Source organism: Oncorhynchus kisutch, linkage group LG1, assembly GCF_002021735.2.
Source record: "Oncorhynchus kisutch isolate 150728-3 linkage group LG1, Okis_V2, whole genome shotgun sequence".
Classification (NCBI taxonomy): Eukaryota; Metazoa; Chordata; class Actinopteri; order Salmoniformes; family Salmonidae; genus Oncorhynchus; species Oncorhynchus kisutch.
In genome coordinates this window covers 37,752,682-37,777,862 of record NC_034174.2, presented here as the reverse complement: position 1 = coordinate 37,777,862, position 25,181 = coordinate 37,752,682, and the positions used below count along the sequence as shown (strand labels likewise).

The 25,181-nt window shown below is 44.3% G+C and overlaps 1 protein-coding gene across 2 annotated transcripts in view; it reads right to left on the bottom strand.

The window, feature by feature from the left end:
- The window catches only part of LOC109895109 (retinoic acid receptor gamma-A-like), a 77,560-nt gene that overhangs the window by 5,609 nt on the left and 46,770 nt on the right, over positions 1-25,181 (bottom strand). The window contains exons 1-7 of one of the 2 annotated variants that reach the window (XM_020488769.2): positions 22,459-23,111; positions 2,637-2,785; positions 2,085-2,226; positions 1,316-1,479; positions 1,051-1,227; positions 429-633; positions 11-169 (exon numbers count right to left, since the gene is read on the bottom strand). In XM_020488769.2, coding sequence (XP_020344358.1) covers positions 11-169; positions 429-633; positions 1,051-1,227; positions 1,316-1,479; positions 2,085-2,226; positions 2,637-2,785; positions 22,459-22,603 — 1,141 coding nt within the window. In that variant the 5' untranslated portion in view covers positions 22,604-23,111. Of the gene's footprint in view, positions 1-10; positions 170-428; positions 634-1,050; positions 1,228-1,315; positions 1,480-2,084; positions 2,227-2,636; positions 2,786-22,458; positions 23,112-25,181 lie in introns of those variants that run through there. The other variant, XM_020488760.2, reaches the window with a different exon arrangement.

Below are 25,181 nucleotides of genomic sequence, written 5' to 3'. Positions count from 1 at the left end.
CTGTACTGACCCTTGGTGCTGATGCCCCTGAGATCAGTGACCTTCATCAGCATACGGGGGAACAAATGTGGCTTGTTGGGGCGTCTGCGGCGGGCGTAGATCTTTAGGGCCTCCAGGAGGGGCTCCTGCAGCTTGTCTACCTTCTGGGGCTCCTCCAAGTCCATACGGTCTGAGGGAGAGAGCCAACACACAGGGTCAGGAGGGGAGGTGGGCAATGATAGAGGGTGAGGAAGAGTAAGCAGCCAATGACAGGGTTGGGGGGGGGGCTGGAACATTAAGAGAAGAGGAGAGAGTGCTTAGTATGTTAAGACAAACACACATGCGCATGCACACACACACACACACACACACACACACACACACACACACACACACACACACACACACACACACGTGAACACAAACAATAACAGCCAATGCTGCAGTACCTCCACAGATGAGGCAGATGGCGCTGAGGAGGCCAGTCTCTGTGTCATCCATCTCCAGAGGCAGCAGCTGGCCAGCAAAGGCAAACACCAGTTCTGTGAGCGGGCCGAAGCCTGCGTTGTGCATCTGGGTCCGGTTCAGGGTCAGCCCGTCTGAGAAGGTCATTGTGTCCTGCTCCGGAGTGTAGCGAGTGCAGATCCTCAGCATCTGAGAGTGAGGATAGGAGAAGATAGAGAGGTTAGGGGAATAACGACAACAAAGATGATGAAAAGGGAGGACGAAGAAGAGGAGGTAGTGTAAAGCGTAGGGAGTGACAGAGGACAGTGACATGTGCATTGTAAAATGTGTGTGTATAGTGTGTTGAGGGAAAGAAAAGTATGGATAGAGCATTGTAAGGGAGAGAGAGGAGTGAATAGATTGTAGTGAGGGAGAGAAGGGTGAAGGTGGAGGGGGAGATGAGTGAAGGTGGAGGGTGAGATGAGTGAAGGTGGAGGGAGAGATGAGTGAAAGTGGAGGGAGACATGAGTGAAGGTGGAGGGAGACATGAGTGTGAACTGTAAAGAGCAGTGGGGGAGAGAGGAGTACAGACAGAGTGGAGGTGGGGGTGGGGGGGTGTTCAGGTACCAGTATGTCCAGACAGGCTGATTTGAGAAGTGTGATCTGGTCAGCGATGGTGAGGGTGGTGAAGCCTGGCAGGCGCTTGGCAAACTCCACTATTTTGATGATGCACTTGGTGGAAAGTTCACTGAACTTATCCCACAGCCCCAGATCCAACTGCACACGGTGGTCTGCACTGGAGTTCTGGAACACAGGAGAGACACAGAGAGAGAGTGGTGAGATTTGTGTGTGCCTGTGTGTGCGTGTGCGTGTGTGTGTGTACTTGACTCACTGTAGTGTATTTGCCCAGCTGGACGAGTGAGGGGAAGGTGTCTTTGTGGGCCTTGCTGACTTTGTTGACTAGCTCCTCCAGTTCTCCACTGAGCTCATAGCTCTCCGGCAACACCACCTCCTCCTTCACATCTTTCTTCTTCTTGTTCCTGTCATTACGCACTGCTGCATGGGGGACAAGGCAGCAGGTGCCCTGGCGGTTAGAGAGTTGGGCCAGTAACCGAAAGGTGGCTAGTTCGAATCCACGAGCCGACAAGGTGAAAAAATTGCCAAAGTGCCCTTGAACATGGCACTTAACTCTAATTGCTTCAGGGTTACCGTCGATAATGGATGGCCGTGACCCTACTCTTTGAGACAACACATTTTCAACTATTAATACACTCTTGAACATATGTGACCTAGGACAAAAAAAGCACCCACTAAATTAAATTCAAACGAAGGAGGGAGAAAAGATGAGTGAAAGGGAAAGTGATAGATTGGTGGTAGTTGTTGTCATCTAATAGAGCATCACATCCCTCATGCTTCTCTCCTTCCTTCCTCTCAGGATGTCCACTTATAGAGTGGCTATATTGTGATTTCAGTGCTACCCCAGTACAGACATGAACTGTACTGAGATCCCTTTCCAAAACACTCTTTGCCACACAATCACTCTCACACGCTCTCTGTATTCAAACCATCTCTGATCCCACCTTTACACTTGAGCACAGCATACCTGGAAGGTATAGGCAAAACTGGCTGTAATGTAATCTTTCTGAGGCCCTGGCACTCACCTTCTTTGGACATGCCGACCTCAAAGCACTTCTGCAGCCGGCAGTACTGACAGCGGTTACGGGTCACCTTGTTGATCTGACAGTTCTTGTCTCGGTGGCAGGTATACACCATGTTCTTCTGAATACTGCGCCGGAAGAATCCCTGAGAGAGAGATACAGGGATACAGAGATACAGAGAGAGATACAGAGAGAGAGAGATACAGAGAGAGAGAGAGAGAGAGAGAGAGGGACCAAGAGAGAGAAATCAGCCATTAAACCATTGTTTCCGGGAGCATAGATCTCTCACTCCATAGCCACAGGAGGGGATTTGAGCCCATGCATTTGTCCTTAGATAAAGATTCCACCAGAGGGCAGCACAGGCATCTTTTCATCCTCTAACATCACAATAGTGATGAACTGCATGGAAACAATTATGGTAGACTGTCTGTGTGCCCCTGTCTGACTGTTCATGGCTTGTTTGTTTGTGTATGCATGTTCTGTATATATCATGTATTTGCTTGGGTTTATACATCCTGTCTGTACATATTGACTGAGTCTCTTTGTGTGTCTCACCTTGCAGCCCTCACATGAGCTGACCCCATAGTGGTATCCAGAGGACTTGTCCTGGCACACGAAGCAAGGCTTGTAGATGCGGGGAGGAGGGGGTGGAGAGGGTGAACTGGGCACCATCTCCTCAGAGCTGGTGCTCTGGGTCTCTACTGCTGCTCAGATAGAGGGAAAGTTAGAGAGAGAGAAAGAAAGAGATTGTTTATTTCACTTTTGGTTATTATCTATTTCACTTGCTTTGGCAATGTAAACATATGTTTCCCATGCCAATAAAGCACTTTGAATGTAATTGGAGAGAGAGAGAGAGAGAGAGAAAGGGAGAGAGAGAGAGAGATAAAGCACTTTGAATGTAATTGGAGAGAGAGAGAGAGAGAGAGAGAGAGAGAGAGAGAGAGAGAGAGAGAGAGAGAGAGAGAGAGAGAGAGAGTGGGCAATAAAAACAGACTTTAACTTACTGCACATTTCAGTATTGCAGCTAATAGGTAAACTGCATGTCAGATGATTAATGCAATTAATGCAAAACATCTTTGAAGGCACATTACAAATACAGTACACGACTGCGGTTCAATGGGACCCACAGTGTTGCTCCCTAAATAAGTTAAGCTGATATATAAATATGGAGTAACTGATAAAGGCAGACTTGTCAACAAACAAGCCCAACCCCCCTCTAGCCCAACCTTTCAGCTCTACCCAGGAGGGCAGCTCAAAGGCAAACATTTTAAGAGATGGGGGGGGGGGGTTGGTTCAGCGCTGATTGACATTGGAGAGAGAGAGAAAGAGAGGGATCGAAAGAGGGAAAAGAGACACAATTAGCTGATGGCCAGATGGCTATGCTGATAAAATGCTGATTGGCAGATGATATTTGATTGCCGTCTCCACTTCTGAGGAGTGGGGGGTGGAGCATACCTCTGACTGTCTGACTAACTGACAGCTGAATGGTGTGTGTGTGTGTGTGTGTGTGTGTGTGTGTGTGTGTGTGTGTGTTTGTGTGTGTGTGTGTGTGTGTGTGTGTGTGTGTGTGTGTGTGTGTGTGTGTGTGTGTGTGTGTGTGTGTGTGTGTGTGTGTGTGTGTGTGTGTGTGTGGGTGTGTGTGTGTGTGTGGGTGTGTGTGTGTGTGTGTTTTAATTGGAATGCCTGTCCAACCCAACATGCTTGTATACCTCTAGCCACATTTGAACAAACAGACTGAAGGTGTTTATGAGACTGCTGTCTCCCTCTGTCCCTCCCTTCTGTCTCGCAGGGGGAAAATGGCACACAATATAACACCATTTGCTGTCCCACAAGCAGTCATTCAACTGCTGCCAATGAAAACCCTCAAAATAAACAACGTCAAACACACACACACACACACACACACACACACACACACACACACACACACACACACACACACACACACACACACACACACACACACACACACACAGAGAGAGACAAGAGAGACAAACATTTGAACACAGAGACAACACGACATGGATGAAGCCCAGATGAGTGAAACCTTGGTCCATGTCTAAAAGGGACATCGTCTTTATTTTGTATTCACCTTAATTCTAAGAGTGCAGTCCTTCTCTTTTTCATCACTGACCATTTCAGATATATGCACCATCTAGCTACTCAACATAACTACAAATGCACTGTGTTTTTCCTGACTTCACACACACAAAAAAGATCAGACATTTGCATAGACACACACACATTCATTTATAAATGGTCAAAAGCAGATATACACATACATTTAGCTACATTCACTGACCAAGCCCCCCAAACAATCCCCTCTAACATGCCTTTCAACTTTCACCTTCAGTCACCCCAACTTCACCTCCACATGCCCATTCCCAAACCCCCCTGTTTTTCTCTTGTTTCCTGGCCCTAAATTCCTCTGCGCAGGCTGGCCAGGGTTTAATAGAGGACCAGGCTCGTAAGCTGGCCTATAAAGGCTGTGTCTGGGCTGGGAAGGAGGCCCCCGGCCAGGCCAACCGCCTCTTTATTGGGATCCAGTCACCTTGGACAGCCATTCACACCACCAGCTGGACCCTCGCATCCCTTCCCCGTAAAAAAAAAGACAAAAAAAACAAAAATGGAGGGGTTGAAAATCCAAAAGCCACGCACAGCCCCCCTCCTAGCTGCCATCTTCAATGGATAGAACAGTTCTGGCCCAAATGTGGACCTCTACCCCCCTCCAGCCCCCTCTCTCTCACACTAGGGCCTGCGTTTAACAAGAGAGGCGAGACTTCAAAAATAGTAGAAAAGGGCATAAAGGAAAAATGTCATAAAAGAAGAGCGGGACAAATGAAGAGAGAAATACAGGGGGAGAAAGAGAAAGACACGAGTTGGAGGACAGAGTGCTACCAGTGGCTAGAGAGGTGGAATAAAACTCTGACCCTTTAGCTTTGACCTTGACTGATGAGATGTTTTGTAAGACCACCACCACCATTAGTATTAGCTACCAATGGCCTAACAGTGTATTACCACCACTACCATAAGTACCAGCTACCAATAGCCTAACAGTCTACTACCACCACTACCATTAGTACTAGCTACAAATAGTGTGACAGTCTATTACCACCACTACCATTAGTAATAGCTACAAATAGTGTAACAGTCTATTACCACCACTACCATTAGTACTAGCTACAAATAGTGTGACAGTCTATTACCACCACTACCATTAGTAATAGCTACAAATAGTGTAACAGTCTATTACCACCACTACCATTAGTACTAGCTACAAATAGTGTAACAGTCTATTACCACCACTACCATTAGTAAATCAAATCCAATTTTATTAGTCACATGCGCCGAATACAACAGGTGTAGACCTTACAATGCTTACTTACGAGCCCCTAACCGACAGTGTAGTTTTAAAAAATATGGATAAGAATAAGAGATAAAAGTAACAAGTAATTAAAGAGGAGCAGTAAAATAACAATATATACAGGGGGGTGCCGGTACAGGGTCAATGTGTGGGGGCACCGGTTAGTTGAAGCAGTATGTACATGTAGGTAGAGTTAATTTTTGTGACTATGAATAGATGAAAACAGAGAGTGGCAGTGGTGTGGAGAGGGGAGGGGGGCAATGTGAATAGTCTGGGTAGCCATTTGACGAGATGTTCAGGAGTCTTATAGCGTGGGGGTGGAAGCTGTTTAGAAGCCTCTTGGACCTAGACTTGGCACTCCTGTATCGCTTGCCATGTGGTAGCAGAGAGAACAGTCTATGACTAGGGTGGCTGGAGTCTTTGACAATTTTCAGGGCCTTCCTCTGACACTACCTGGTATATAGGTCCTGGATGGCAGGAAGCTTGGCCCCAGTGATGTACTGGGCTGTTCGCTCTACCCTCTGTAGTGCCTTGCAGTCGGAGGCCGAGCAGTTGCCATACCAGGCAGTGATGCAACCAGTCAGGATGCTCTCGATGGTGCAGCTGTAGAACCTTTTGAGGATCTGAGGACCCATTCCAAATCATTTCAGTCTCATGAGGGGGAGTAGGTTTTGTTGTGCCCACTTCATGACTGTCATGGTGTGCTTGGACCATGTTAGTTTGTAAGTGATGTGGACACCAAGGAACTTGAAGCTCTCAACCTGCTCCACTGCAGCCCCGTCGATGAGAATGGGGCGTGCTTGGTCCTCTATTTCATGTAGTCCACAATCATCTCCTTTGTCTTGATCACATTGAGGGAGAGGTTGTTGTCCTGGCATCACACAGCCAGGTCTCTGACCTCCTCAATATAGGCTGCCTCGTTGTTGTCGGTGATCACGCCTACCACTGTTGTGTCATCTGCAAATTTAATGATGGTGTTGGAGTCGTGCCTGGCCTTGCAGTCATGAGTGAACAGGGAGTACAGGGGGGGAATGAGCACGCACCAATGGCCCTGAGGGGCCCCTGTGTTGAGGATGAGAGTGTCGGTTGTGTTGTTACCTACCCTCACCACCTGGGGGCAGCCCGTCAGGAAGTCCAGGATCCAGTAGCAGAGGGAGGTGTTTAGTACCAGGGTCCTTAGCTTATTGATGAGCTTTGAGGGCACTATGGTGTTGAATGCTGCGCTGTAGTCAATAAATAGCATTCTCACATGCGTTCCTTCTGTCCAGGTGGGAAAGGGCAGTGTGGAATGCAATAGAAACTGCATCATCTGTGGATCTGTTGGGGCGGTATGCAAATTGGAGTGGGTCTAGGGATGATGGTGTTGATGTGAATCATGACCAACCTTTCAAAGCACTTCATGGCTACCGACGTGAGTGCTACGGGTCGGTAGTCATTTCGGCAGGTTCCCTTAGTGTTCTTGGGCACAGGGACTATGGTGGTCTGCTTGAAACAAGTTGGTATTACAGACTCAGACAGGCAGATGTTGAAAATGTCAGTGAAGACACTTGCCAGTTGTTCAGTGCATGCTCGGAGTACATGTCCTGGTAATCCGTCTGGCCCAGCGGCCTTGTGAATGTTGACTTGTCTAAAGGTCTTACTCACATCGGCTGCGGAGAGCGTGATCACACAGTCTTCTGGTACAGCTGGTGCTCTCGTGCATGTTTCAGTGTTATTTGCCTCGAAGCGAGCATAGAAGTAGTTTCGCTCGTCCGGTATGCTCGTGTCACTGGGCAGCTCTCGGCTGTGCTTCCCTTTGTAGTCTGTAATGGTTTGCAAGCCCTGCCACATCCGACGAGCGTCAGAGCCGGTGTGGTACAGTTCAATCTTAGTCCTGTATTGACGCTTTGCCTGTTTGATGGTTCGTTGGAGGGCATAGCGGGATTTCTTGTAAGCTTCTGGGTTAGAGTCCCGCTCCTTGAAAGCGACAGCTCTAGCTTTTAGCTAAGTGTGGATGCTGCCTGTAATCCATGGTTAATGGGTGGTGTATTTACGTACAGTCACTGTGGGGATGACATCATCAATGCACTTATTGATGAAGCCAATGACAGATGTGGTGTACTCCTCTATGCCATTGGAGGAATCCCGGAACATATTCCAGTCTGTGCTAGCAAAACAGTCATGTAGCTTAGCATCTGCTTCATCTGACCACTTTTTTTATTGATCTAACACTGGTGCTTCCTGCTTTAATTTTAGTTTGTAAGCAGGAATCAGGAGAATAGAATTATGGTCAGATTTGCCAAATGGAGAGCAAGGGATAGATTTCTATACATCTCTGTGTGGTCCAGAGGACTTTTCCCTCTGGTTGCACATATAACATGTTGATATCAATTTGGCAAAACTGATTTAAGTTTCCCTGCAAGTCTACTAGGAGCGCCGCCTCTGGGTGAGCGTTTTCTTGTTTGCTTATGGTGGAATACAGCTCATTCAATTCTATCTTGGTGCCAGCCTCTGACTGTGGTGGTATGTAAACTCTCTCGATAGGTAATGTGGTCTGCAGCTTATCATGAGAAACTCTACCTCAGGCGAGCAATGACTCGAGACTTCCTTAGATATCGCGCACAAGCTGTCGATTACAAAAATACATAGACAGCCATCCCTTGTCTTGTCAGACGCCGCTGTTCTATGCTGCCGGTATAACGTATAACCAGCCAGCTGTATGTTAATATTGTCGTCGTTCAGCCACGACTCCGTGAAGCACAAGATGTTACAGTTTTGAATGTCTTGTTGGTAGTTTAATCTTCCCAATAAGTCATCCATTTTATTGTCCAAGATTGCAAGTTCGTGAGCAGAATTGAGGGGAGTTTATTTATTTTTATTTATTCGATTCGTTTATTCGATCGCCTCCTACTACTCAGAAGGTAGCCCGCCCTCTGGCCTCTCTTTCTCCGCCTCCTCTTCACGTAGATCACTGGGATCGGGGCCTGTTCCCGAGGGAGCCGTATATCCTCCGCCTCGGGCTCTTCAGAGTCGTGAAAGAAGAAAAATAATTCTGCTAATCCGTGGTGAGTAATCGCAGTCCTGATGTCTAGAAGTTATTTTCGGTCATAAGAGATGGTAGCAGCAACATTATGTACAAAAATAGTAAAAAAATTACTTACAAACACATGCAGATAAACAAAACAAAACACGATAATTTGGGGGCTCGTAAAACGTCTGCCATCTGCTCCGGCACCATTTTAGCTGAACATTTTAGTACCAGCTATCAACAGCAACAACAGTAACAGTCTACTACCATCACTAACATTAGTACTAGCTACCAATAGCCTAACAGTCTACTACCATCACTAACATTAGTACTAGCTACCAATAGCCTAACAGTCTACTTCCACCACTACCAGGATAATAGCGAACGATATTGCCACTCCTATTTGACATATAAAATCAAAACAAATTGTATTGGTCACATACACATGGTTAGCAGATGTTAATGCGAGTGTAGCGAAATGCTTATGCTTCTAGTACCGACAGTGTAGTAATATCTAACAAGTAATCTAACTAATTCACAACGACTACCTTATACACACAAATGTAAAGGGATGAATAAGAATATATACACATAAATATATGAATAAGCGATGGCCATGCGGCATACGCAAGATGCAGTAGATGGTATAGAATACAGTATACATATATCTACATGTATATACATATACTGTACATATGAGATGAGACGCTATCAATTTATCAAAACGTCATTCCGCTACCTAAGAATAGTAAAGCCCCCTTTACTGGCTCAAATAGCCGACCAATCAGCCTGTTACCAACCCTTAGTAATCTTCTGGGAAAAATTGTGTTTGCCAATGCTATTTTACAATAAACAAATTGACAACAGACTTTCAGTACGGTTATCAGGAAGGACATTCAACCAGCACTGCAACACTTAACAAAAAGCTGCAGTTAGTTTCAGAATGGTTGGCAAGGAATAAGTCTTTCCTACATATTTCAAAAACTGAACGCATTGTATTTGGTGATAAATCATTCACTAAACCCTAAACCTCAGCTAAATCTTGTAATAAATCATGTGGAAATTGAGCAAGTTGAGGTGACTAAACTGCTTGGAGTAACCCAGGATCGTAAACTGTCATGGTCAAAACATATTGATACAACAGTAGCTAAGATTGGGAGAAGTCTGTCCATCATAACGCGCTGCTCTGCCTTCTTAACAGCACTATCAACAAGGCAGGTCCTACAGGCCCTAGTTTTGTCGCACCTGGACTCTACTGTTCAGGCGTGTGATCAGGTGCCACAAAGAGGGACTTAGGAAGATTGCAATTGGCTCAGAACAGGGCAGCACGGCTGGCCCTTGGATGTACACAGAGAGCTAATATTAATAATATGCATGTCAATCTCTCCTGGCTCAAAGTGGAGGAGAGATTGACTTCATCACTACTTGTATTTGTGAGAGGTATTGACATGTTGAATGCACCGAGCTGTCTGTTTAAACTACTGGCACACAGCTCAGACACCCATGCATACCCCACAAGACACACCACCAGAGGTCTCTTCACATTCCCTAAGTCCAGCACAGACTTTGGCAGGCACACAGTACTACATAGAGCCATAACTACGCAGAACTATATTCCACATCAAGTAACTCATGTAAGCTGTAAAATCGGATTAAAAAACGGATAGAAATACACCGTATGGAAGAGCAGTGACTGTGAAGCAACACAAACATAGGCACAGACACATGCATACACACACATGATAACATACACACTATACACACACGTACACATGGATTTTGTGTTGTAGATATGTGGTAGTAGAGGAGGGGCCTGAAGGCACACACTTAATGTGTTGTGAAATCTGTTGTGAATGTATTGTAATGTATTTAACATTTTAGAACTGCCCTAATTTTGCTGGACCCCAGGAAGAGTAGCTGCTGTCTTGGCAGTAGCTAATGGGGATCCATAATAAATACAAATACAAATACTATTACTAGCTACCAATAGCCTAACAGTCTACTACCACCACTAATAATACCATTGGTACTAGCTACTAATAAGCTACGAGTCTACCACTAACATTAGTACTACTACTAGACCAATAGCCTAAAACCACTACCAAAACCACTACCACCATCGGTAGCCCAACATCTTACTACAACCAATAGCCTACATTGGGATGCTACCACTACTTCAACTGTTGATCCTATGGTCACAGGAACCACAGCCACTGTTGCTTTTACGGCTAGTGATTAGAGTCAGAACTTTTTCATGACCTGCAATCCCGACCAGGAATAACTCTGGGCCCTCGTTCACTATAACGTCTCTGATCAGTGTTACAGAAGACTGAGGTTGCTTAATTGTGATCGCATGTAGACATTCAAGTGAATATGTCTGAGCATTCCAAAATATAATCCTGGGCCCCAAATCCTTCTACCATGGCCTGAGACAGACAGAGACCCAGTCCCAGGATATGTCCAAAATGACTACTTTTTACCAGGGCCCATAGGAAATTAGAGCACTATATAGGGAATTAGAGTACTATATAGGGAATTAGAGTACTATATAGGGAATTAGAGTACTATATAGGGAATTGGAGCACTATATAGTAGGGAATTGGAGCACTATATAGGGAATTAGAGTACTATATAGGGAATTAGAGTACTATATAGGGAATTAGAGTACTATATAGGGAATTAGAGTACTATATAGGGAATAGGGTACCTTTTGGGACACCCATGCTGTCAGTAGAGACAGGTAGTGGAGGTGGGAGTGGGTTGGTGCTGAGTGAGGGACACTGTAACCGGAGTGCTGTTTTCTGTTTATGTAGTAACACTACAATGAAAGAAAGGCCCAGAAAAAAAGCTCCTATTGAAAAGGAGGAGTTGCATGTGGCGCCAGGGGAGAGGTAGTGACTGACAATGTCTGACGTGAGGGGGGAGAGGTGGAGAGAGGGATAGACAGAAAAGGGGGAGAAGACAACAGGACACAAGATAAAGGGAGAGAGGGAAAGGGCATAGAAGGAGTGAGGGAAAACAGGAGAACACAGAGAAATAGATTGGGACAATCCCAGCTCCACCTGGCTGGAAGAGACCGAGAGAGAGGGGGCCTGGATCTGTCATCATCCTGAACTGAGCCTCAGCCTGAAAAAACGCCCCTCTCTCTCTCCTTCTGTCTCTTTCTTCGCCCAGGGCTTACCTCACAGCGTGTCACTACATCAATCAGCCTCCATAGGACTACCCCTAGACAAGCACTTAGACCAGCTCCACCCCTCACAACTCCTTCCATCTCACTTTATCCCTCTCTCTCCCACCTCCCTCTCTCCATCCTTGTTTATCCCTCTACCTTCCTTCTTCCACCTTTTCACTTTGTGCAAAAGTGGGTCTGTGTCTACCCTGGTGCTTTAGTTAGCTGCAGTTTGCTCTCTCTCTATCTCTCGCTCTATTGCCTTCACCTTTTTTCTCTCCCTCTTCCTTTCATTCTCTCTGCTTCTCCTTCAGTGTCTCTCCTCAGCTCTACACATCTCTCTCTTGCTCACTCTCGTACTCCCCCTCTTTCAATTCAATTCAAGGGCTTTATTGGCATGGGAAACATATGTTAACATTGCCAAAGCAAGTGAAGTAGATAATAAACAAAAGTGAAATAAACAATAAACTATTTTTTAAAATAACAGTGAACATTGCAGTCACAGAAGTTCCAAAATAATAAAGACATTTCAAATGTCATATTATGTCTATATACAGTGTTTTAACGATGTGCAAATAGTTAAAGTACAAAAGGGAAAATAAATACACATAAATATGGGTTGTATTTACAATGGTGTTTGTTCTTCACTGGTTGCCCTTTTCTTGTGGCAACAGGTCACAAATCTTGCTGATGTGATGGCACACTACGGTATTTCACCCAATAGACATGGGAGTTAATCAAAATTGGATTTCTTTTTTAATTATTTGTGGATCTGTGTAATCTGAGGGAAATAAAATTCATTTTGTGTGCACATAACCTTCTCTTGAGAGCCAGGTCTGCCTACGGCGGCCATTCTCAATAGCAAGGCCATGCTCACTGAGTCTGTACATAGGCAAAGTATTCCTTTAGTTCGGGTCAGTCACAGTGGTTAGGTATTCTGACACTGTTTACTCTCTGTTTAAGGCTAAAATAGCGTTCTAGTTTTCTCTGTTTTTTTGTTAATTCCTTCTAATGTGTCAAGTCCCTCATCTCTTCGTTTTCTCATGATTTGGTTGGGTCTAATTGTCTTTCTCTCTCTCTTGCTTTCTCACTCTCTTGCTTCCTCTTTCTCTCTCTCTGCTTCTTCTTCAGTACTCCTAATCCCCTCTCAGCTCGACACATCACTGTTTAGAAAACAAAAGCTCCTGTGAAACCTGAGGCCTTCCTTATCAGCCCCCAGAAGCCTGGGACTCAATTAGCATGACAATCCCCATCCTGAGTGCCGTGTGTCAGCCTAGGCTATGAGGAGGGGTGATGGTGGGTGTGGGTGGGTGGGGAGGGGCAGGTACAGCAGAGCCATCACAATTCCATATAATTCTACTCCTAATCCCCTCTGTCTTTGCATGGCTTCTTTATTTTTTATTTAACTAGGCAAGTCAGTTAAGAACAAATTCTTATTTTCAATGACAATGGGTTAACTGCCTGTTCAGGGGCAGAACAACAGATTTGTACCTTGTCAGCTCAGGGGTTTGAACTTGCAACCTTCCGGTTACTAGTCCAACGCTCTAACCACTAGGCCACCCTGCAGCCCCATTATGCAGGAGAGGGAGTGAGTCTTCATAGTCCCTCATTGTCACTTATACATGCGCCACTTTCTACCATCGGTTGGCCTTCACACACTCCCCCATCTATCCCTCTCTTTCTCTCTGTCTGTCTTTCAACCATGCATCCTAGGTCTGTCTGTCTTAACTCCCTCTACCTATGCTCGCTATTACAGCTGGGGCTTGAGGCTGACATACATTTTTCACCTAATTACAGAGTTTTCTTGACTTTTGAGTCCTATTAGATGTCTGAATGAACCTCAATGTAGATACAATGATTATTTTTTTTGTCCGTGTAGGCTATAGCCTACGTTAGTACAGTTTGCTTGCTACAACAGCCGGACCGTGAAGAAGCTTTAGTCAAGACCTTATGCAAACTTTTCACCCATTTGTCATATATGTCACATGGATCCTAGTGGTGAGAAATGCATTTTCATATCAGGCACACACCCACACGCACACAGTGTAGCGTGTTGAATGTGTGCTGTGATGAAGGGCTCCTTTCATTCGCTGTGGGCGACAGAGTGGGGCGCATTGCCTAAGGGGCAGTTCAGATGTCTCAGGGGTGGGCTTCAGCCAGCCTGGTGGGCTTGACAGACCTCCATGGGATGTTACTATGGGAGTATCCTGTGATTTTGTCTACGTTTATCTTCCCTTGTATATTTTAAAAAGTTATATTTTATTTACTAGGCAAGACAGTTAAGAACAAATTCTTGTTTTACAATGACGGCTTACCCGGACGACGCTGGGCCAATTGTGCGGCGCCCTATGGGACTCCCGATCACAGTGTGATACAGCCCGGGATCGAACCAGTCTTTGTAGTGACGCCTTAGACCGCTGCGCCACTTAGGACTCATAAGTAGTGTTCCTGACCCAGGTATCTGACAAGGAAAAACTCCATGTCCTAGTGATACCTGGCAATAACGTAATATCATTTTTTCCTGGTCAGGTCACATGGCCTTTTCTAGTTCTAATGATTGATTTTGAGATGGCATTTTATAGAGATGAGATTCTGCACAAATTTCAGTTGTGCCAACATAATGGAATCTCGGTACATGACTGTAGGCGTTCAGTTTTAAATTGGACGTGATCCAATCTACAGTATGGCGCAATCAGGTCTCCAAAGACTCATTTGGTTTGCAAATTTCCTTTTACATAACTTCTCGCCTCACAAAATGTTCTGGAGTCTGCTGTGGAATGTGTGTGCGTGTGAATGTGTGTGAGTGTAGCCTGGTTTCAGCTTATGAACATGTTGGAATGTGTGTGTCGGTTTTCAGTGTGACTTTCAGTGTGACTTTCAGTGTGAAATAGGGGAACAACACATACAGTATGTGGGAACAACACACAAGAACACCACCTTAAGCCTGATCTGAGGGAGAAAATGGAGACTACGTTAACTCATTCCATCCTGTATATACCAACAAACAGGAAAACAATCCCCTTGTGTGTCTTCAAACCCATATGCTCCACCATGACCACTCACTCTTTGAAATGAGCAAATGTGTGATTTAATGGATCATTCTAGAGTTGTAGCTGTACACTGGTGTTGAACAGACTAATTCTCTATAACAGATAGGCCTATGTTTACAGATAACCAATAAGGATTTACATTTTTTAACCAGGCAAGTCATTTAAGAACAATGATGGCCTACCCAGGCCTAAACCCGACAACGGTGAGCCAATTGTGCACCATCCTATGGGACTCCCAATCACAGCCAGATGTGATACAGCTTGGATTTGAACCAGGGACTGTAGTGATGCCTCTTGCACTGAGATGCAGTGCTTTAGACCGCTGCGCCACTCAGGAGCTCCAAATAGACCTGAACCCCAGGAGAGGATATGCTGAGTGAGTGGATGCGTTAGCGTGCGGGGGGGGTCGAAGGGATTTCAGTCTAAAATGTGGAGCAATGGCACTTCCTTTCGTCAGCTGTCTTAAGTTCAATACCTACACATCCAATCCTCCCTCACCTCCCTTCCCTTCCCCCTCCCTGGCCTGTCCCATATCCCTCCCTCCTTCTCTCCCCCCTCTGCCTTCCTGCTCTGTTGGGAGGAGGAGCCCTTCCTGTCATTGGCAGTTTCTTTGAAAGGAAAGCCTGTGATAAAACCAGTCTACCGTCCAGGAGATGGCTCCATAAAAACAGCAACACCAAACGCACAGGCAAGAGGGGGTCACACGCACAAACACATGAGCACACACCAGCTCATGCATGCACACACACAATCCGAGAGGAATTATCACACCCTTACTAGAACGACACACAGCCATGGACTATACGGCAAACACACACACACATACACACAGATAATGTGGAGAGTAATGCTGCAAGTTCACCTACAGATGTTGGATCTTAATTTAATCACCCTGTTGCAGGGAACTTTTAGGAAATGTACAACTTGTAGTGTATTTGAGGTTTAAAAAGGCTTCTGAAGTTTGTAATTTCCATTTTGAAATGTCAGACTTGAAATTTCAGAATACCACAGAATACCACAGAATAGTTTATATTTCCTGTTGCTGCAGGGTTATTTTCCTACTGTAGCAGATTGGCTCAAATGAAGATCCTACATCTGTACTGGCTTCTGTATATGTCCAATACAACTGCAGTGTTTAATGCAATATTTACTCCCATATGTTTTTCTCCTAACAGAGATGGACAGGAAGGCAGGGTTTCTCTGTGTGTGTGTGTGTGGGGGGGGGGGGGGGGGTATTTTTTAGGGACGGTTGTTAAATCAGGATTGCCCCTCACATTCACCTCACATTGCATACAAAGCAGCCTTTCTTCTTTACAACACCTCATAAAGCTACCTTTTTATTTCACCCCTTTTTTTTATTAAACGGAGTCAACATTTGGCCTCCCCTCATCTCCCCTACTCACCAACTACCCCTACTTTCCGCACAACACTTTCTTGTCAGATGACCAACACTATGCTTCAAACAGCCATGCCTTCCTAATCCCACCTTGATGAACAACAACACTGAGACAAAAACACACATAGACCTACACACACACACACACACACACGTTTCAATTGTTTCCAAACATCCAACCATTGAAATCAATGTGTTGTGGCCATGGATGGGAAAGACTGTTATGACACAATGAAGAGGGGAATTACAGAGTCTGAGACAAGCTAGAACAAGACTAGATGGTAAATACTATTCATTACAACAGGTGAGGCACTACAGTGCTGCCTGGCTGCTCCTCATACTACAGTAACTGCTTTTCAATAACTCTACCAAGCTAATCCCATTACTTTTAAGATTGTTTGAGTTACACTGAAATTGGGAAACAATTTGTCATTACTGTCAAGAACCACTAATCCTAGTGCAATACAAGTGGTTCAGTCACCACAATTACTAAAGCACTCATCTGACTGAGTGAGGTTTGAGTATCTAAACAACCTAGCTACAAGTCCCACAAGGCATTTCAACTACTTTGCGTTAGCAATTTAAGACCAGGATTCTCAACCAGTATATCAACATATATCAGTCATCAATATATCAATCAACTAATCAGTCACTCAAAATCAATCCCTTTTGTGTGGTTGGCCAGCTTAGCACATCTGAATAGGCCTCAGTTAATAACTCAAACAGCAACTCAAACATACACAGTAGCTAAAGCTTGGCACAGGTTATTTTTGTCTGAAGAGTAACAATCAGTTGACTAGCTACTTACTGGTGTTCTGCTCAGCATTGCCCTGCCACAGGAAGACAGGATCCCCACTTCCTCTGGGGTTGCTATATTGTATTTACTTTGCCATCATGGCCTTTTTTGCCTTTACCTCCCTTCTCACCTCACATTGTATATAGACTTGTTTATACTGCATTATTGACTGTATGTTTGTTTTTACTCCATGTGTAACTCTGTGTCGTTTTATCTGTCGAACTGCTTTGCTTTATCTTGGCCAGGTCGCAATTGTAAATGAGAACTTGTTCTCAACTTGCCTACCTGGTTAAATAAAGGTAAAATAAATAAAATAAAATAAAAATCCCAAACTTCGATACATACACACTCCCAGAGACAGACAGACAGACCATACACTAACACACACAGGTAGTCCTGAGGCGTCACGTCACGCCATTTATAACCATTCTATGTCTATCTGGGAGAAACCATAGAGAGGTGCCTGACGACAGTCCAACATTGTACAAAATATAGTGTACCAGTCAAGAGTGTGCAAGGCTGTCAAGGCAAAGGGAGGCTGCTGTGAAGAATCTCAAAAATAAAATATATTTTGATTTGTTGAACACTTTGTTGCTTACTACATGATTCCATATGTGTTATTTCATAGGTTTGATGTCTTCACTATTATTCTACAATGTAGAAAAAAAATAAAGACAAACCCTTGAATGAGTAGGTGTGTCCAAGCTTTTGACCGGTACTGTATAATGTAGAAAATCTTTATATCATGTAAATGAGTGGTTCTCTGACTTTGGAAAACAATTACAGACTAATACAAAAGGTAGGGTTGACTGGGTCCTTCTCCCACTTGCCCTGGCCCAATGGCACTATGACAAAGCCAGCCCAGATGTGTCCCAGGACACTGGGCAGGACGCATGGGAGTGTACGCACCATGGACAACCAATATTATTTACTGTGTTCCCTTGCCCACTGAAGACAAGCTATAAAATGCTATTACTGAATTCCATCAGGGGCCTGTGAAATCTGTGCAGGCACAAACAGGGACAGCCGTCTGAGCACTGAGAGAGACACACAAAAGCACACACACCACAGACACAAATACACACACCGTCTATGGGATGTATTCTCTCTCACTCTCCCTCTAAACCCTCTCAACTACCATCTACCTCACATATAGTATTTCACTCTGTCTCCCTATCGTTGTTTTAGACAGATTTAATCAAACTGGCCCAAGTATGTTTGTGTAAATTCTTACTGTACAACCTGTTGCCTTTGTGCATGCATGTGTTACTGTGGAAACTAAAAACATATACCTGTGAGTGTCAAAGTATTTGCCATTTTTATTTGACCATGAAAAAAGTACATTTATGCGAATGTATTACTCTACATGCTGCAATGGAGATTTCATCCTGCCTCTCCAAATTTTCTTAGAGAAATATTCTAACTTTCCAGTTAATCTGTAACCGTATTGTTTAATCCTGAAGGTGTGTCCGATGTGAAATGGCTAGCTAGTTAGTGGTGGTGCGCGCTAACAGCGTTTCGATCGGTGACGTCACTCGCTCTGAGACCTTGAAGTAGTGGTTCCCCTTGCTCTGCAAGGGCAGCGGCTTTTTTGGAGCGATGGGTAACGATGCTTCGTGGGTGACTGTTGTTGATGTGTGCAGAGGGTCCCTGGTTCGAGCCCAAGTTGGGGTGAGGAGAGGGACGGAAGCTATACTGTTACAAAGGCACAGCATTTACAAACTATCAATTAATACTATTTCACCTGAGCTTCCTAACATAGTCATGACACGTATAATGTGGCCATATGACCTTCAAGGTGGTAGTGAATAAGACATCAAGGGCAGAGAGGAGAGAAGCAGAGAGAGACAATGGATTAGTGTTATCACTCCCAGAGAAGACATGCTGGCCTATTCTCTGATGAAAGGACGAAACCCCCTGAATACAGAAGAAGGGATGGAATTGTAGGGGGTAAATCTTAATCCCTAATCAATCCCCCTTTCATCCCTCTCTTCTTGCTGCCCCGTCCCCTGCAGGCAGTCTGATCTCTTAATTGAGCCTTTTGTAATTATAATTGAATAATTAAAGGCCTTCATTAAAGGCAAACAAATGACGTTGACGTATTCTGACAAGACACAAGATCCGAGGGATACTGTATGCATGATTCAGTGAGACCGACACACATATACAGCAGCACACTCATAAGAATTCAAAATAACGGCATGTATAGTCCTTGTTTGGTGTTGCTTTCATTACTGTACAATACCATGTCTACTTTATTTAATGGTGTTTAAAATGATGCCTTTCTCTTTCTTTATTAGGAAGCCCACCAACCAGTGTGCAAAGAGGGACACACGCACACAGATCCTGACTTTGGCCTGTCTGTGCTCTCTCCATTACGCCTGACCAAGGGAGAAAACCAAGGGAGGCAGAAAGGTCCTGAACCAAAAACAACAGAAAACAGGAAAACTGGCCACACACAAACACACTAGGGCCGCCTGAATGCCTATCCCTGATTATGAGAATTTAGAGAAGTAACATGACCAAGTTCCACACTGTGGCAGAGCCTCTATTCCAATCTACCCCCTGGCGGATCCATCATAGGTTGGCTGTGTTGTTGATACTAGTGCTGATGCGTTGTGTTCTCCTGTAGGCCAAATGTTCTATTCTGCTGATGATATATGAGAAAGACCTACAGCCTTCAGAATATTTACCTTGTCAAATTCGATAAAACACAATGGGTGTGTGTAGTCATAGAGCTGAATATGAGCTTGGGTTGTCTTTTTGTGAAAAAGTGATGGCCTCGTTTGTTGTTGACAAGCCTGTCAATCTATCATTGACCTCCTTTCTGTAGATGCTAAACAATGACACACTGTAGTTCAGCTTCCAAGGGCAAAAAACATCAAACATCAAACACACCAGCCTGGTCTCATAGACTTAACATGTAAAAATTAGTATGACATGCTAAGTTTGGTATGGCTATATAAGACAGAAGTTTACTTAAAGCTGTAATACGTACATTTTTGGTCAACACAACCAAATTCACAGAAATGTATGTTATAGATCTGTCATCCTCATTGAAAGCAAGTCTAAGAAGCAGTAAATATGTTCTATGTGCGCTATTTCTATACTTCCCATTCTTAAGTTTCCTTTTTGCATCTTTAACTTTTGGTTTCGTACACCAGCTTCAAACAGCTGAAAATACAATATTTTTGTTTATGGAAAATATATTTTGCAGGGGTTTAGAATAATTCTCTACACTATACTTGTTTGTTTTGTCACATAAACGGAAATTAGGTGAACTATTCAAATTATAGCAACCAGGAAATGTCGGAGCATCTTTAAGGCAAAAAGGAAAGTAGGGTGCGTGGTATAATGCGAACGTCTAGCAACCCAAAAGTTGCAATGTCATCAGCCTAGTTTTTAAGCTACTTTTTAGCTAACCCTTCCCCTAACCCTTTAGTCTGACTCCTAAGCTTAACTCCTAGCGTAGTAAATGTTAGCCACCTAGCTAACATTAGTCAAAACAAATTGCAATTAATAAAATATCATACGAAATGGATGAGGGACATCCACAAGTTAATATATAGGCTACCATACGGAACATAACATATAATAATTGGAGTGTCCAGTGATTTTCTTTTACTATGTTACGTCTACCCCTGAGTCCAGGTTGAACACACTCACAAAGACCCACTTCTTTGAGAATGTGAATGAGTTCTTACTGGTTATTATGCTATCCTACTTTCTAAATTAGATTTTAGTCCGACCTTTCCATGTTTGGCAATGTAAGGGTGAGCCATTGCTAGCTCATCCGTCTGTTGGCAACAATGAGGGCTAACCAGTGTGAATAGAGTGGGTGAATTACGCCTCTTCGCGAGTTATTGTCTCTCGATGTTTACTGAGGTTATTGGGAACAGAGGATGGAAACAGAACACCGTTCTAAAGATGAACACTCAACACTCTAGATCCCTCTTTTCTCTCTCCCCCGCCCGGGGCCATCCACGCCTATCAAAGGACATTTCTGTGGTCTTTAGACCTATTCTGTTTTCTCCTTATCTTTGTCTCTTTCTCAAACTGCCTAACAACAGATACTATTTTGTGAAGGCAACCAATCTTACGACCAGAGAAAAGTAGTTTATAAACGGAACTTAATTCACTTAAAGTGTTCGTGGAAAAATAAATCTCATTCTCTTCAATCAAAAGGTGTTGTGGTGGCCACGATGTACATTTGCGCAACAGAAACGTAATAATAAGGACATTTTGGACAGGACATTATAGGACCTAGACTGTTACCGAATAAAGAACGGCTCATAGTTTCGATGCCCAATACAACTGTAGCTTTATTTTGTTGTCCTCCTGTCCCCTCAGAAGTTGGCGATTGTATTTAGCGAGTTGAGACCGGCTGTGGTCTCGCTCGTCCTGACAGCTCATTCGTCTTCATTACGGGAAACACCGTGGGGCTGACAGCGCCTGAAACCCTGGTGTCTTCACGATTAATGAAGATATATAGGCATTTCACCTTGAAGAACTTAAACTAACCAGCACACGGTGTAGGCCTACTGTCATGAAGTAGAATTCACCTGGGTCGCAATTATTAAACCGACACAAAAGGCGCTAAGGGGCACAGCCTTGCGTACAAGCGTGTAGGCCATCTGGATGAAATAGATAAATATAACATCTGTAATAGTTTCCTGTGTCTTCCCTGCCTGAACACGTTCCTATAGCGCAATGGCAAGGCCCCCCCATCTTTCATATTCAAATGAGCATGCCAGAAACACCATGTTGCCAGTGCCAGAGTATGCTATTATCATATGAAATACAGTGGTGAGGGTAGATGGGCTGCATAACAATAACAACTTATTTTCTCACACCCATTGTTTTCACTCCTTTTCACTCATACAGGCTAGTGTGTTAGCAAAGTGGCAAAGCCTCTAGGAAAAGAGAGAGAGAGAGACATGGCCCTGTTATACCCCAAGGCCTCAGTTGTTACTGTAAAGCTGTATTGTCCTACTTACTCATGCTCTAGTTATTCTTCATTAACAGTTTTGCCCTCAAATGAACTTTTAAGTTAGATGCTAATTATGTTTTTAAGTAGGCCTAGTTATTCACATTGCATCAGTTACCCAGATCTCTACTGAAATGGGTCATAGGCTTTGATCATTGGGCCTCTTGTGATCCCTTTTAAGGATCCCCGTTCATTTTGACTTTGGTAGTTAGCTTCTAAACACCTCACAAGGTCAGGGGGCCCATATTGTGAGAGAAAGCTAAATCAGTCATCTGAAGTCATTCAAAAAGAAAACAAATGTGATGATGAATAAATATGCAGTCCCACACACTGAGCACATAAACAAACAGACTGGAGGACGAGAAAGGGCACTGAGAATCAAATGGAATCGGTCTCTTCCTGTGGAGAGAGCTCTATGATAACACCAGCACTCCGATAAGGACACACATGCACACTGAGATTGTCACTCTTTCCACATGATCACAATAACACCGACGGCCTGATGAGGAGAGTGAAAACCGTGTCTCTGCACAAACACACACAGCACACACACAAGCCTTTACAGTCTGATGAGTCGAGTGAGGAGACATAGCAAATACTTCACTTACACTGAACACTGGCTGTCCCACCCCAGGCAAAGGGGTCCAGACCAGGGAAGAAGGGGGTGGCCTTGCCCAGCATACAAGCCCCCTGAGTGGACACGTCGAAGAGCGGCCGAGGGGCCATCCCTAGAGCCTCCATACAGTCAAACATGTTCCTCTCTCTAGCTCCACACACACACTATTTTGTCCAACAACCACAACAACACCAGAGTCCTCTTCTGCTGTGGTTGTTCAGCTGAGCTTAGCTAGCAGTGACGTCTCAGAGGAATTTCCACCCAGAGAAAAACAAGAGCAGCTCAGAGCAGGACTGGCATTCCAGGCTTGTGGTTGTTGTAATAGTGGACCTCTGTCACTTTCAGTCGGGGTGAACCTTCTCCAGGTGCTGTGCGTCTGTCTCAGCCTCTGCTTGGTTCCACTCTGATGAAGTCCTTGACTGGCTTCTCTCTGTGTATTGGTCTTGGAGTTGAACAGCTTTTTTCTCTTTTGTCTGCTCTTTCTCTCTTCTCTTGAGCTCCAGACTACTTCCCACTCTCACACACAGTCCTCAGTCACCCTCTCCACTGTCTGGGTGATTCTCATTGGGAGTTGTAACTGATCTAAACACCCCCCTCTCCTTAGCTCTCTGGGCCTCTCACACACAGCCAGTGATACTGTGGAGTAAACCAACAGCCTGTTCTCTCAGCAAAAGGGGGGGGGGGGGGAGCAGGGAGGGAACTAGAAAGCCGGGGGCGGGCCCATTAGTCTGGTCGGTCACATAACAAACTTTTTATCCTATGTTCTCCCTCTAATTTCCCTCCTCCTCTTCATATTTCATATTTTACAAATGAAAACAAACACCATGCCTCCCTCGCTGTCTTTCTTTCTATTTCAATTCCAATTTAAGGACTTTATTGGCATTGGAAACATATGTTTATATTGCCAAAGCAAGTGAAATAGATAATAAACAAAAGTGAAATAAACAATAAAAATGAACAGTCAACATTGCACTCACAAAAGTTCCAAAGGAATAAAAACATTTCAAATGTCATATTATGTCTATATACAGTGTTGTAATGATGTGCAAATAGTTAAAGTACAAAAGGGAAAATAAATAAACTTAAATATCGGTTGTATTTACAATGGTCTTTGTTCTTCACTGATTGCCCTTTTCTTGTGGCAACAGGTCACAAATCTTGCTGCTGTGATTGCACACTATGGTATTTCACCCAATAGATATTGGAGTTAATCAAAATTGGATTTGTTTTCGAATTCTTTGTGGATCTGTGTAATCTGAGAGAAATATGTGTCTCTAATATGGTCATACATTTGGCAGGAGGTTAGGAAGGGTAGCTCAGTTTCCACCTCATTTTGTGGGCAGTGTGCACATAGCCTGTCTTCTCTTGAGAGCCAGGTCTGCCTTCGGCGGCCTTTCTCAATAGCAAGGCTATGCTCACTGAGACTGTACATAGTCAAACATTTCCTTAATTTTGGGTCAGTTACAGTGGTCAGGTATTCTGTCACTGTGTACTCTTACTCTTTCTCTCAGCCCCCCTCTTCTTCTCCTTTCTCTATTGAAAAGCCCCCTTCTCCCTCCCTCCCACACAAACTTGAGCCTCCCACATCCCTCCTTAGGGTTCAAACACCAAAGTCATTTATGTGTCCCCAATGCCACTTCATAGTGTCCCCATGGGAGGGCAAATGTAATGAGTCAACAGACAATGTTAAGAGAAGACTGCCATCCTATTGTAAATGAATGCTGAGACTGAGTATACCACACTGTTAGTTTGCATTAAGTGGCAAATGGTAATTTCTGATGGTTATATAGTGTGTGTGGGACTGTAGGGTGATGGTTAAAGTCAGAGGCGCCACCCAGAGGACTCCGTGGGGAGGAACAGGGGGGAAACAAATATGCAAACACGCACATATGAGCAGACACAGTCTCGTTCTCCCTTAGCTCTCTCTCTTTTGTCCTCATTCTCTCATTCTACCCCTCCCCTCCTTAATTCTATCCTGCTTTTATTGGAATGAGTCTCAGATCACATTATTGCTGCCCATACTAGTACACTCTGTACCGTTCAACTCTCTCTCTCTCTCTCTCTCTCTCTCTCTCTCTCTCTCTCCTCTCCCTCTCTCTCTCTCTCTCTCTCTCTCTCTCTCTCTCTCTCTCTCTCTCTCTCTCTCTCTCTCTCTCTCTCTCTTTCTCTCCCTCTCTCTCTCACACAGTCGGTAATTTCAATGACCGTATACTGAACTGCATCCAGCACCGCAGTGCTAGTTTCATGCACACCACAGTCACCGAGTTCAAACACAAGAAAAAGGTTTGACCAAACACATAAAAAACCACAGCAGCAACGTAGACAAAACTTCTACTGACAAAATCTCAGCCACCGACCCGAATGGAGATGCTTATAGAGCTGTGGTGTATTAAAGAGAGAGGGGAAGTCATTTTTACTGATACAGATGTTATTTCATAACATGTGAAGAGAGGAGCATGTTCCATAAATCAACACGTCAGCTGTTTGTACAGTGTGTTCTCCAGTCTGTCTATCATGTTATCTCTACCTGGGAGATGATTTATGATGATTTAAATCACGCCACAGAATGTTTTATTGATTTGCTCACTGAGGTAATGGATCATCATGCCCCAGTAAGAAAGAGTACAGTTGGGGCTTGTCCATCTCCATGGATTGATGATGAACTGGGTGAGGCATTTTGTCAAAGACATTTTGTCAAATCTAAACTAGAAATTG